Source organism: Somniosus microcephalus, chromosome 25 (genome assembly GCF_052327205.1).
Source record: "Somniosus microcephalus isolate GS21.2 chromosome 25, FLI_Smic_1.0, whole genome shotgun sequence".
NCBI lineage: Eukaryota > Metazoa > Chordata > Chondrichthyes > Squaliformes > Somniosidae > Somniosus > Somniosus microcephalus.
In genome coordinates, this window is record NC_141011.1 from 44505349 (window position 1) to 44519340 (window position 13992).

The following is a 13992-nucleotide window of genomic DNA, read 5'->3' on the forward strand; positions in this document are numbered from 1 at the left end:
GATCAGATCAGCCATGATCTCATTGAATGGCGGAGCAGGCTCGAGGGGCCGAATGGCCAACTCCTGCTCCCGTTTCTTATGTTCTTATGGAGCTGCAACATTGTAGCTCCGATTCTCCAAGCCACAATCCCTGGGATCCCAGCTCCCCACTGACAGTGTGGCATTGCAGAATCACCCTGTTACCGTCAAGAATGAGGAATGGCCACTTGGGTGAGGTGCCCGGGGGAGGGGGTTAGCTGTCGCCCACAGAATCATAGCCCAGCAAAAGTAATCGAAGGGGAAATAAGGAGCGAGCTTGATGGGACGAATTGCCGCTTCGCGTTAAAGACTTCCTGTGTTGTAACATGCCAAGCGGCATCGCACCCTCTGCTCATGCACCGAGTATGCAATTCGATTGTCGCGTTCACAAAGAATTAAAATAAGGGGAAGTATCACACTGCGTGCTCGACTGGAGAACACAACAGTCCTTTCCACTGACCAGCCGGAATGCTGTGTTTATAACCAGCCAAGTTGTAACATTTTTGATGTGCACGAGAGCATTAAGCAGCCTGGTCCCATTTGCCAAACGTAAATTATAAAGTTTATCCTTTAAATTCTGGCAGCCTCAGCAGTGAAGGCGTTAATGAATGGAGCTAGTCCCGTGGTATCTGAAAAACCGTTAACAAAAGGCCTAATTATTTTTGTCATGAATCCCTGAGGGAGGGAACATTGTGTGTGGCTCCTGAAAGTATACAGGTGGTTGTAGCCTTCTCTCGCACACATGGGGAATCTCTCAAACTCCAGTCCAGACCATACATGGTTGCAAAGGAACACAATTTCTCTTGGAAGCTTTCAGTATTCAGCGAATTATGGGCAATGTAAGCAACTTTTGTCTGAACTATTTGTTGGGGTAATGAAGATGGTGGTGCTTTGTGGAAATAGTGGAGGCAGCAAAGGTAGGTCACGTTAACTTTGAGAAGATCTTTATGTCTTTCAGCAGGAACTGTGGGACTCTGAGTTACATTTTTCAATCTTAAGATTGAGAGAGCAGGTCTGCTTGTGTAAAGTTGTACATGGTGATTTAAGGCAGATTTCAGAGCCATGGCGAAACTTGCACTGACTCGTATTGCTGTCTGAGCCATCAGCAGGTCTTGTATCTGGAGTCTTCTGCTATTATTCCAACTGTAGCAAGATTTTAATTTTTAACAGCTTTAATAATTTTCGATCAGGTTGGAAACAGGTACTTGAAGTGTCAGAGTACGAGATTTGAATACGGTCAATCTGGGTTTGGAACCATCCCAGACTGATAGGCTGGAAAGAAAAAAAAAACTTATATTTGTACAGTGCCTCTCATGTCCCTGGGATATCCTAAGACACTTCACTTTTTGATGTACAGTCGCTGCTACGCAGGCTAACGCAGCCAATTTGCGCACAGCAAGCTCCCACAAACAGCACTCTGGTAAATGACCAGTTAATCTGTTTTGACAGCATTTATTGACTGATGAAAGTTGGCTGGGCCACTGGGAGAACTCCCTGCTCTTCAAAAAGTGCCATGGGATCCTTTACATCCATCTGAACAGGTAGACGGGGCCTCGGTTTAACATCCCATCCAAATGATAGAGCAGATCCCCGCTCTACCAACTGTAAGGGTTCAATGTGAGATGAGTTGACCACTTAGTGTCCACATGTACACAACAGCAAACTGCTCAGACTTTGGAACAAATGGATATTAAACTGGCAGTCTCACTCAGTAAAGACATGAGATAGCTGGTATGGGAAGTGGAAAAATTCACATGGGGCAATAGGAGATTGGGGTTGCATTTCCATTTTGGGTACAATTGGGAAACTGCGTCCAAAATGAGCTCGAAATTGTAGCTCAGTGTGACTTAGTGTCCAGGACTCGAGGGAGGGAGAGATTTAGCATAAAAATGGAGAAAAGAAAAATAAATTACGGCTACATCTGAATGAAACATTGGGAATAAACTGATCGAAACATTGGGAATAAACTGATCGAAACATTGGGAATAAACCTGATTGAAACATTGGAAATAAAACTGGTTGAAACATTGGGAATAAACTGATCAAAATATTGGGACTAAAACTGATCGAAACATTGGGAATAAATTGATCGAAACATTGGGAATAAACTGATAATAAATCCAGTCGAAATACTGTGGATAAATCTGATCGAAACATCAGGAATAAACCTGTTTTCAAGTGAGCCAGAGCATTGTAAAATATCCGGGCACCAGTAAGTGTAGCTGCCGAACAGAACAATTGCATTCACCCTCTGTATATCGTTTTGAGGGCCATAACTTGTTGCTTTGGGAGTTAGAAAATACTGGCCTGAAGTCTAACAGACAAGTGGCCAATATTTACATCGTGTAACACTGCAGTAATTCAGTTGCTCTTTTAAATGTAGTGCATATATTTACACAGCTTACTGTTTCTAACCATTCAAGATGGCGACAGTACAATATATAGGGCCTTTGCAAATTATGCTTTCAAGCACCGTATCTAACTCTGCCTATTCCCAAAGCTATAGATGTGTTAGGAACTTGCCTGTGTCCCCGTACTTATTTCCACAAAGTGCAGGCTTGACTCGTGGGTTTCCGCAAATTTGTTTCATTTACTAATTGCAAGTTCATTTTCTTTTTAAAATGGCCCAAATGTCACGAGGTAAATGCATGGTGTGGTAAGGCACTGAGCCCCACGGATCAGCACGGCCCCGTGATCAAACCTTGGTCTGTGCTGCTGCAGCTGATTTGACCTGGTGGCAGTGTGAAGCAGCAATTGACCCTAGCGCCCTCTGGTTTAGGGAGGGCAAAATCAACCAGGATTTCCCGCTCCTGGTCACTATTCAGTGGAGTAGACGTTCATCTTCACCGCCTGGGCAGTAATCGGGTGGATTCCCATTCCATTGAAACCTCAGTGACTCCTGTCGGAAGCTGGGGGAAAAGTGTGTCTGTGCGGCTGTTGGGTGGAGGCAGGATTGGACTCGGCTCGACATCCAGCCACGGTTGGTTTAGACGTAGCGTAGCTATGGAAAAGGATAAATATAGACCAGGAGTAAAAGTTCTCAATTATAGCTACGAGGAGAATTTTAGCTATGAGGAAAGATTGGATAGGCTGGGGATGTGTTTTTTGGAACAGAGGAGGCTGAGGGGAGACTTTATTGAGGTGTATAAAATTATGAGGGGCCTAGATAGAGTGGTTAGGAAGGACCTATTTCCTTTAGCAGAGAGGTCAACAACCAGGGGGCAGAGATTTAAAGTAATTGGTAGAATGATTAGAGGGGAGTTGAGGAGAACATTTTCACCCAGAGGGTGGTGGGGGTCTGGAACTCACTGCCTGAAAGGGTGATAGAGGCAGAGACCCTGATCACAATTAAAAAGCACTTGAAGCGCCGTAACCTACAGGGCTACGGACCAAGAGCTGGAAAGTAGGATTAGGCTGGAGAGCTCTTTTTCGGCCCGCACAGACACGATGGGCCGAATGGCCTCCTTCTGTGCCGTAAATTTCTATGATTCTATGATGCACGCGTGAAGAATGAAACCGTAACCCGGCATGAGTGAGTGAGCACGTCTAGCAAAGGATGGGAGCAGCAAGAAACTTTGAACTCTAAATTACTAGCGCGCGTGAGTTATTTCACCGGGACTCTCTGTCTTATTTCAGAGTGTGGAGCACCGGGTCCTGTCTCGAGACCCATCCGCAGACCTTGAATTTAAGCAGATCGACTCGGGAATGTCGTCCCCCAACACCACCATCTCATCGCAACAGCAGGCCAGGTTTGACATGGGCTCCCCGTCCAGCACACTGTCCAACTACGACTCGTGCCACTCGAGCCAATCCAGTACGAGAGAGAAGAGGAGCAGCCCGCCCGGCCAGGGGCAGGGCCGAGGACAAGGTGTTGATCGGTACTGGGTCGCGGCACTTGATTGTCCCCGTTGATCGGATGAATCAGCTGGAGTATTGTGTTAAATTCTGAGCACCACACTTTAGGAAGGGCGACAAGGCCGCGGAGAGCGATTCACTAGAATGGTACCAAGGACGAGGGAATTCAGTTACGTGGAGAGACTGGAGAAGCTGGGGTTGTTCTCCTTAGAGCAGAGAAGGTTAAGAGGAGATTTGATAGAGGTGTTCAAAACCATGAACGTTTTTGATAGAGTAAATAAAGAGAAACTGTTTCCAGTGGCAGAAGGGTTGGTCACCAGAGGACACAGATTTAAGGTGATTGGCAAAAGAACCAGAGGCAACGTTATTTTTTTAAACAGTGAGCTGTTCCGATTTGGAATGCACTGCCTGAAAGGGCGGTGGAAACAGATTCAATAGCAACTTTCAAAAGAGAATTGGATAAAATTTACAGGGCTATGGGAAGAGAGCGGGACTAATTGGAGAGCTCTACCAAAGAGCCGGCACAGGCACGATGGGCCGAATGGCCTCCTTCTGTGCTGTATCATTCTATGATTCTATGAATCCCTTACACCTCACTGCAATCATTAAAGAGTTAAAATGTTGTGACAAGTACTGTTGGAGAGCCGCATTGTTCTCTTGTGTCCGCTGATGCACGTTTGTGCATTTGATGTGTACAAAAGAAAGAATGCATTTAGGATAATTGAAATTTTGCGCTGCAGGTGGCAAAGACGGTTCTAAACATCTCTCTTAAAGGTTTGCCCACCATATGCTACTACAAACACGAGCAAAACAACATACAGGCACACTTGCTACTGAGGTTGGTTAGTGGGGTTCTGGTTCCATCTAGTGGTGGTATGAACAATTATAAGCACCATCATTTGTTCCTTGGGTACAGCCTGCTTATGTTAATTCAAAGTTGTTTGGTGCTTGAAAACGATTTGAATGATCAAGTATGAATTGAACGATTTAATTAAATCAGCACAGGAGGCTTTTTTTTGTTGAAAAATTTCCATTTAAATTAACAGCAACTTTGAACACTGAATTGAGGGGCTGACCTTGTCACAGCATCTAACTAGAGACATTATGGCACAGAAGGAGGCCATTCGGCCCATCGAGTCCATGCCGGCTCTCTGTAGAGCAATCCAGTCAGGCCTGTACTGGCCGCGCTAGACGTGCTCTTATCTAGCTATCCAGCAAGTTAAACACTCGTTCAAAATAATTCTTCCTGAAGCGGTTGCTGTTTTGAAGCTTTTACTTGAACAAATTTGTGAAACTGTAAACAAAGACAAAGTATGTTTTGTACATAAACTCAGTACTACACATTTGATATTACACAAGATATAAACATATTTACAACAGTAGAATAGACTAATTGTATAACTAACTAACATTTGAACTAACTTCTGTAACTATTAAATATTAACCTTTTATAAACATAGTATTATCAAAATATTACTCTGACAACATTGCTATTATGCTAAGAACTAAAGATACTCACAGATATTGCGCTTGGCCTAACATATGAAGTCAGATTACACTGGATTGTAAATGGAACCTCTCATAGCAAATTCTCCATTACTCAAGTCAGGTTCTTCCTGGCAAAACTGCTTCCTGGGGTCAACAGGAAGAAAGGTAAGAAGGTCAAATGACCTCTCACAGGAAGAAAGGAACAAAGGTCAAATGACCTCACACAGGAAGAAAGATCAGATGACCTTTCCAGCATACAAACTGTTAACACAATAACCGCCACCAGAGGGTGCTATTGCATGTAAAAATGTCCAGAATGTCACATAATGTCCATCGGTCCAGAACAAGGCCCATTCCCCCGCTCTAACTATGTCATTCAAGTTTTACCCTCGATCATTCTTGCAGGTGTTAAGGCTGTACATGCAAGTCGAGTAAATTCCATTCATTATTCTCTCACAGAATGGATACGGGCAATTCAGTATTCAAGTAGTGCTAGCAGATTGAGCCCAGTGCTTCAGGAATCATTCTGACCTGGCAGTGGCACCCAGCCATATTATTCCTCCTTTGGTTTAATGACCCTCACATTTACTATCTAAAATTTATAAAGCTGGTGAAAGTTGTAAAGCTAAACGCAACTTCGAATAAGGATGACAATAGATCTCTAAAATCTTGCACTGTGCTTTAGTGTACCAGAAATGTTCAATTATTAAACAGGAAATGTATTCATCTGAATAGTTGTATCAGTGTCGTAAAGGGAGTCTTGTTTCTTCCATTTTTTCTTTGCTGGCTTTCTTACCTTATCTCTCCTCTCCTGAAGATAGCGATAAGTGCTGGGGCCCAGTTTCACAGTCAGTATCAGTATCAGCAGATCACTGAAAGGAAATCACACCCCAGCCCAGTACTACCCTCACCTAATAGCCACATGTACAATTCCAGCATGGCTTGCTGGATTGCTACCAGTAGCAGGAACCTTGAATGATCTCCCCCCACACCCACTTTTCTTGGTCAAGGGACACTAAGGCCAGTTGTGCACCTCTACAGCTATGCTATCTGAGACCGACTAACTTAGCACCAATCAGAGACCAAGTGACAGCTGTGGCTCAGTGGGTAGCACTCTCTCTGAGTCAGAAGGTTGTGGGTTCAAGTCCCACTCCAGGGACTTGAGCGCATAAATCTAGGCTGACACTCTAGTGCAGTGCTGAGGGAGTGCTGCACTGTCGGAGGTGCCGTCCTTCGGATGAGACGTTAAACTGAGATGTCTGCTCTCTCAGGTGGACGTAAAAGATCCCATGGCACTATTTTGAAGAAGAGCAGGGGAGTTATCCCTGGTGTCCTGGCCAATATTTATCCCTCAATCAACATCACGAAAACAGTTTATCTGGTCATTATCACATTGCTGTTTGTGGGAGCTTGCTGTGTGCAAATTGGCTGCCGCGTTTCCTACATTACAACAGTGACCACACTTCAAAAGTACTTAATTGGCTGTAAAGCGCTTTGAGACAACCGGTGGTCGTGAAAGGTGCTATATAAATGTTTTTTTTTAAACCTGGGATCTTCCTTGTCTGTATGGTGCACTGGTGCTTTAAGTGGGAGACTTGTGTGCTCTCACTGACATTATTCTCACCCCTGTGTTATATAGAAAGAAAAGAAAGAAGGATATATATACAGTGCCTTTCACAACCTCAGGACGTCCCAAAGTACTTTACAGCCAATGAAGTACTTTTGAAGTGTGGTCACTGTTGTAATGTGGGAAATGCGGCAGCCATTTTGCGCACAGCAAGCTCCCACAAACAGCAATGGGATTAATGACCAGATAATCTCTTATAGTGATGTTGGCTGAGGGATAAATATTGCTGCTCTTCAAATGGTGCCATGGGGTCTTTTACATCCACCTGAGAGAGCAGGCAAGGCCTCGGTTTAAAGTCTCATTTAAAAGACGGCACCTCCGACAGTGCAGCACTCCCTCAGCACTGCACTGAAGTGTCAGCTTAGATTATCTACTCAAGTCCCTGGAGTGGGATTTGAACCCATGACCTTCTGACTCAGAGGCGAGAAGGCTGATCCCTTGATTTACAGCTGCCATTTGAGAGGCAATTGGAGAGCAGACACTTAGGGGGAGAAATCCCCCCTTGAGGACCATTTGGGGCGCTAAGTCAAAAATGTTTGAAAAGTTAGTGGCAGGCGCTAACTTTTTCAAATTTTTGAGAAATTCCCATTTTTTGCTTCAAGAGGGAAGTGGGGAGCTAAATCAAGCCCTCCACTTGCCTCTTGAAGTGCAAGAGGCGGGGAATGTCCCGATCCGGGGCGATGTGCTCAGCACTGCCGCGTTGCAGGGGCTCAGCCCTCAATTAAAGGGAAGGGCTCCCGGCTGCGAGCTCTGCATTTTTTTGGGGCATCTGTTGGAGCACCAGGGGTGCGGGAGTTGAGTGCCGGGCTGACCGATCGCAGCACTCAGCCCGTGTCCGGTGCTCAGAATTTTTTTTTTAAAATCGACGATTTTTTTTAATGTCGGTCGGCCACCATGCCTTTAAATGGCGCCCCGCGAGCAGCCGGCCTCACTGTTCGCGACCCCTGCAGCAGTCGGTAACATCGCCCGGCGCTGCGGCTGCGGGGCTTAAGGGGGAATTTTTCTCCCGAGGTGCTACCGAGGCGCTGCGCCCGGAGATGACGTCATGATCTCCAGGGAGCAGAAGATCGCGGCGATACTGGTAGCGCCGCCGCTAACCTCCCGCGGAATTTTGCGGGAGGTGCGGTTATCGCCTCGGAGGGACAGGCGAAAAGCCATTTGCGCCCCGTTAGTGTCTCCCTCCGGCGGCGTAAGCGAGGGGAATTTCGACCCCTTAGTAACAAATCCTGTCTTGAGCAACAACTGGGAGTGCTGCTAATGTCATGTTAGAAGAAGTGCTACTCAAAATGTTTGCTCCCAGAGTGCGTCAGATTGGTATTATTAACACATGGAACAAAGAACCATTGAGAGACACCAGTATGTGTAAAGAGGTATCGCATGTAATGGTTCAAGCTACATGGCAATTAAGATGAATCTTTTAAGATGGCATGGCGATTAAGGTGAAGTCTCTTTTAATAGGAGAGATGAACACAGTTGGTGGTTTCCATTTGCAATAAAAGCTGTAACTGCTGTTTCTTTTTCCATAACGTCCGTATTTCTCCTGGATTCTGATTTGAAAATCCCTTGTTCACAGGGACGTCATCTATTACAGACATGGACACGTACATGGACATGTTGAATCCGGAGGTGAGCCCGCGGAAAAACAAGGCAGCGGGAGAAAAGGCTCCTCCACCACCTCCCACCTTCCCTGCACCTCCGCCGCCGGTGACCTCTGACCCTCTGCCAGTGACCTCTGACCCGCCGCCGCCACCTCCCAGCTACCCAGCACCAAACCCCCCGGAGGCACAGCCTTCCGCAGAAATGTACATGCATGTGAAGAGTAACCTTCGACGTGTCGATAATGAAGCGCCAAAAAAGCTCGAGGTGAGGAGTCTATATTAGTTATCATGGCAACCAGACATCAAAGCATCTCTTGATAGAAATAAGTTGTATCTAGCCGAATAAGCAGGAAGTTGGCACACATAACACGACAGGTGATGCAGGTGGCAGATTGAGCTAACATGGGCTTCCATTGAACATGACCTTTTACAGTCTGTTACTATTCCCTTTTTAACAATTTTTATTTAAGACTTTTACAAAATATATAAAGTACATGATAATTGTCTAAAAATAAATATAAATTAAGCATCATTTCCAAAACCAATCACAGAAACAAAAGATTAAACTGAGGAGAGGAGCTCCTTGCAACCAAAGTACCCGAGGAATTAGGCGCTTTTGGGGTATTGGCTTGAATAATCGTCTGGGGATGATGTCACCTGAGGGGCAGCAGGTAGATGAGGAAGAGGAGGGGGGGGTGCCAAGGATAGATTCTTGGTGGAATTCCAGTGCTAATGGTGTAGGGGACAAGAAGAAAAGCCATTGCTGGAGATGTTCTGGCTGCAATCAGCTAGGTAGGAGTGGATCCAAGCCCACTGAGCTGGGCAACAGAAAGAGGTGTTGGAGAAGGGTGGGGTGGTTGTGGTAAACCACTGTTATTGTTACACTGTTGTTATCACCTACACAAGGTTACCTCTTGCCTCGCACGCTGTTATACCTAGGCATACCTCAGCTGACTCCGCCCATGGCTCCGCCTGCTTGCCCAGGTATAAAGGTGATTGCTTGGCTAGTATTCTTCCTTGCTGGAACCGATCACCCACGAGGGTGGGCTCTGTTATTTAGCCAATAAAAGCCTATAGTTACTATCTTAACTCGTCGCTTTTCATGGAATGAATTGATAGGTATATCAGTGGTTGACTGTGTCAAAGGCTGCAGAGAGGTCAAAAGGGGCAATAAAGCACCATAGTCGCAGTCACACAGGATGTCATTTGCGACTTTGGCTAGGGCCGTTTCAGGGCTGTGTCAGGGACGGAAACCTGATTGGAAAGATTGAAACGGAGTATTGCAGGAAAGGTGGGCCCGGATTTGGGAGTTGACAACATGTTCAAGGACTTTGGAGAGGAAAGGAAGACTGGAGATGGGACAATAGTTTGCAAGGACAGTGGGGTCAAGAGTGAGAGCTTTGAGAAGGGAGGTGACGATGGTGGTTTTGAAAGGGGGGGGTAACCAGCACCTGAGAAGAGGGATCCATTTACAATGTCAGCTAGCATGGGGGGTGGGGGGGCAGGAAAGGAAGTTGGTTGGTCAGCAGTTTAGTGGGAATGGAGTCAAGGGAGCAGGAGGTGGGTCTCATGGACAAGATGAGCTACTAGAGAGAGATGGAGCTTCAGGGCTAAGGCAGGGAGGCTCCTGCGGGCAGCTTTTGCTCGATGGGCAAGGGGAAGCAGCAGAGGCAGCAGCATGGGTGGTCTCAACCTCAGTGACAAAGATGTCCATGATGTCCTCACATGTTGTTGGAGATAAGGGTAGAGGGGGCAGGGGAGAGGGGTTTAAGGAGGCGGTTGGTAGTGGAGAAAAGCAGTCAGGGTTGATCCTGCGCAGTTTTTGGCAGAGAAGAATGAGGCCCTGATAGCATTTGACGTGGTCCAGCCAGATCTGGTGATGAATGGCTAAACCAGTGGTGCACCAGATACACTAAAGCCTTGAGGGATGTACTGGGGAAACGACTGGGTTGCGAGAGAGTAACGATTTTGCTGGGGATAAGGGCATCTAGGTGGGGAGGAGAGCAAATCGACAGCTGCAAAATTATCATGGTGAATGGAAAGCCAAAGGCTACCCAGTTGGGAGTTTGACAGGGCAGGCGTAAGTATCCAAGCATCTATCCAAATATGTCAACCAATACATCAAACCCAGCCACAAATGCCAGGCTTTATTTCTTTTTTTTCTGAATAAGTACTCCTATTCCTGTTTGGGATTATACCGATACCAGCTCGTCACTGAAAAAGATTGGCAGGACCGATGGAAGGGACGCTCTTCTACACTCTACCTTTATACAACGTGTTGCCCAGAGTGTAGCTGGGCACTGTAGTTCAAGACGCAAAAAGCTACCATGAAATCAGTCACTGAGCGCCTTTGGTTCGGTTGATAGAAATACATGATTTGCACATCTGCAGTAGCTCACCGGGTGAACAATGGAGAATGGAGCACAATGCACACTGCTATTACCTCGGCACGTATCATTCACAGGACCACACAGAATGACGGTAAACAGAAAGCAATTTACTCTTTGGATAGAGCCCGATGGCTGCTGGGAGTGGAATTAAATGGCGTTGGATACGGATAAATTGTATGAGATTATAGTCTGGAAATTACTGTGGCCTATACCAGAATCATAGAATCTTACAGAAAGAGGCCATTCGGCCCATCGTGCCTGTGCCGGCTCTTTGACGGAGCTCTCCAATTAGTCCCGCCCTTTCCCCATAGCCCTGTAAATGTTTTCCTTTTCAAGTATGTATCCAATTCCTTTTTGAAAATTACTATTAAAACTGCTTCCACTGCCCTTTCAGGCAGCGCATTCCAAATCATCATAGCTCGTGGACAAATATTTGATGCATTCAGATGACATTCCTCTATTTGCTATTTTAATGCTGGTGTTAATCCATTTATTTTAAATCCGTTCAAACTGTGGATACAGGAATGCCACACAAATGCATTAAGTGTTCGTCTGTACCTTCTAGGCTTCTGTGTATTTCAACCTCATTATAAAAGGTTTCATTGTTACAAAGCATTGCTTCCAGCTCGTGTGGAGCATAAACACCGGCATAGACCAGTTGGGCCGAATGGCCTGTAGCTGTGCTATAAATACTGCGTCATTCTATGTAAAATGTACCAACTCACACTTAGTGACATTGAATTCCATATGAATTTTTTTGCAGTTCTACCATCATGTCAACATCCCCTTGCAACTTCTTTGGCCCTCATATTTATTTACTATGCCTCCTGTTTTAGTTTCATCTGCAAATTTGGACATCACTCCCTCTAACCCTATACCCAAATCATTGTCAACACTGAATGCTGTGGACTAACAGGCACCTGGACCGGCCTTCAGCAAAGGCGGGTGAAGCAGGGGATTGGCAAAGCACAACCCTGAGAACATTTCCATCTCCGTCTGCCCCAAATCCACTGGAAAACCGGTGGGTCAGTCGGGAAAATCGAGGCCATTTTGACTTTCTGCACGCGGACCTCCGTCATTTTTAATTAGACCGAATGGAAAGTAGAATAGTCCATATATTTGGGGGGGAGGGGGATTTATTCGACAACAACAACAACTTGTATTTATATAGTGCCTTTAACTTAGTAAAATGTCACAAGGCGCTTCGCAGGAGTGTTATCAAGCAACATTTGACACCGAGCCACATAAGGAGATGTTAAGGCAGAGCTTAGTCAAAGAGGTAGGTTTTAAGGAGCGTCTTAAAGGAGGCAGAGAGGTTTAGGGAGGGAATTCCAGAGCTTAGGACCTTGGCAGCTGAAGGTACGGCTGCCAATGGTGGAGCGGTTATAATCAGGGATGCTCAAGAGGTCAGAATTGGAGGAGCGCAGCTATCTCGGAGGGTTGTAGAGCTGGAGAAGTGTGCAGAGATAGGGAGGGGCAAGGCCATGGAGGGATGTGAAAACAAGGATGAGAATTTTAAAATCGAGTTGTTGCTTAACCAGGAGCCAGTGTAGGTCAGCGAGCACAGCGGTGAAGGATGAACGGGACTTGGTGCGAGTTAGGACACGGGCAGCAGAGTTTTGAATCACCTCAAGTTTACGGATGGTAGAAGATGGGAGGCCGGCCAGGAGAGCGTTGGAATAGTCAAGTCTAGAGGTGACAAAGGCATGGATGAGGGATTCAGCAGCAGATGAGCTGAGGCGGGGTGGAGACGGGTGTAGTGTCCGCGCATTAATAACACACGGACTGCAGGAGAACGATAATAAGAGATGTTTACTGCACAGAGAGTATGCTGGAACTGAAAGTACAGTCGCCTGCTACTGCTTTATATACAGGTGTGGTCACTGCCGGTACTACAGCATAAAAGCAGTTCTCTCTTAAAGGTACATACACAACAACGGGCAATGTTACGGAGGTGGAAATAGGCGGTCTTAATGATGGCACAGATATGTGGTCGGAAGCTGATCTCGGGGTCCATGACGCCAAGGTTGCGAACAATCTGCATCAGCCTCAGATAGTTGCCAGGGAGAGGGATGGAGTCAGTGGCGAGGGAATGGAATTGTGGCGGGGACCGAAAATGATGGCTTTGGTCTTCCCAATATTTAGTTGGAGGAAATTTCTGCTCGTCCAGTACTGGATGTTAGACAAGCAGTGCGTCAACTTACAGACAGTGGAGGAGTTGAGAGAGGTGGTGGTGAGTTAGAGCTGGGTGTCATCGGCCTACATGTGGAAACTGACGCTGTGTTTTCGGATGATGTCACTGAGGGGCAGCACATAGGTGAGAAATAGGAGGGGGGGGGCCGAAGATACATCTTTGGGGGACACCAGAGGCCCTTCAGATTGATCCTGGAATGGGACAGTTCAGACCACTTTAGCTCATGAATTCAGTTTGATACTGAGGCCTAGTTTTGCCAACTCTGGCTGGTTGTATTCCTGAAGGTTTCATCACATGATGTCCCGCCTCGTATCACTCCGCCCCCACTCTCCCGCTATTGGTCCATCCTCCGGATGCACTGCCTTCCCACAGCCAATTGGAAAGGGAACAGACTCTTTGTTACCCAATTGGATTAAACGTGACTGTTGGTCAAACAGCTTTTTCTCCCCCAATTTCAATATTTTTACAACAAATAAATGAAAATGTTCAGAAAAAAGAAAAAAACCCACAATTTCTTTTATTGCCCCTATGATTTTTCTCCTGGGTTGCTGGCAGCAGTGTCCTGAAGATTAATCTTCAATTCCTGGATACGCCAGGTAACCCCAGGCCGAGTGCCTCGTTGAACCTAGGCCGTGAATTTCCCAGACTGCCACGGTATCTTTACGCGTGTTCATTATATAGTATTTACAGCACAGAAATAGGCCATTCGGCCCATGCCGGTATTTATGCTCCACACGAGCCTCCTCCCACCCTTCATTGTCTAACCTCATTAACATATCCTTCTATTCCTTTCTCCCTCGTGTTTATCTAGCTTCCCCTTAA

General features: G+C 46.2%; 1 protein-coding gene across 3 annotated transcripts in view; it reads left to right on the forward strand.

Moving 5' to 3' along the window:
• Window positions 1-13992, forward strand: part of espn (espin) — a 190267-nt gene that overhangs the window by 64491 nt on the left and 111784 nt on the right. For 2 of the 3 annotated variants that reach the window (XM_085967296.1, XM_085967294.1), the window contains exons 6-7: window positions 3655-3886; window positions 8562-8851. In XM_085967296.1, the coding sequence (XP_085823422.1) occupies window positions 3655-3886; window positions 8562-8851 (522 nt within the window). The remainder of the gene's footprint in view (window positions 1-3654; window positions 3887-8561; window positions 8852-13992) is intronic. The other variant, XM_085967295.1, reaches the window with a different exon arrangement.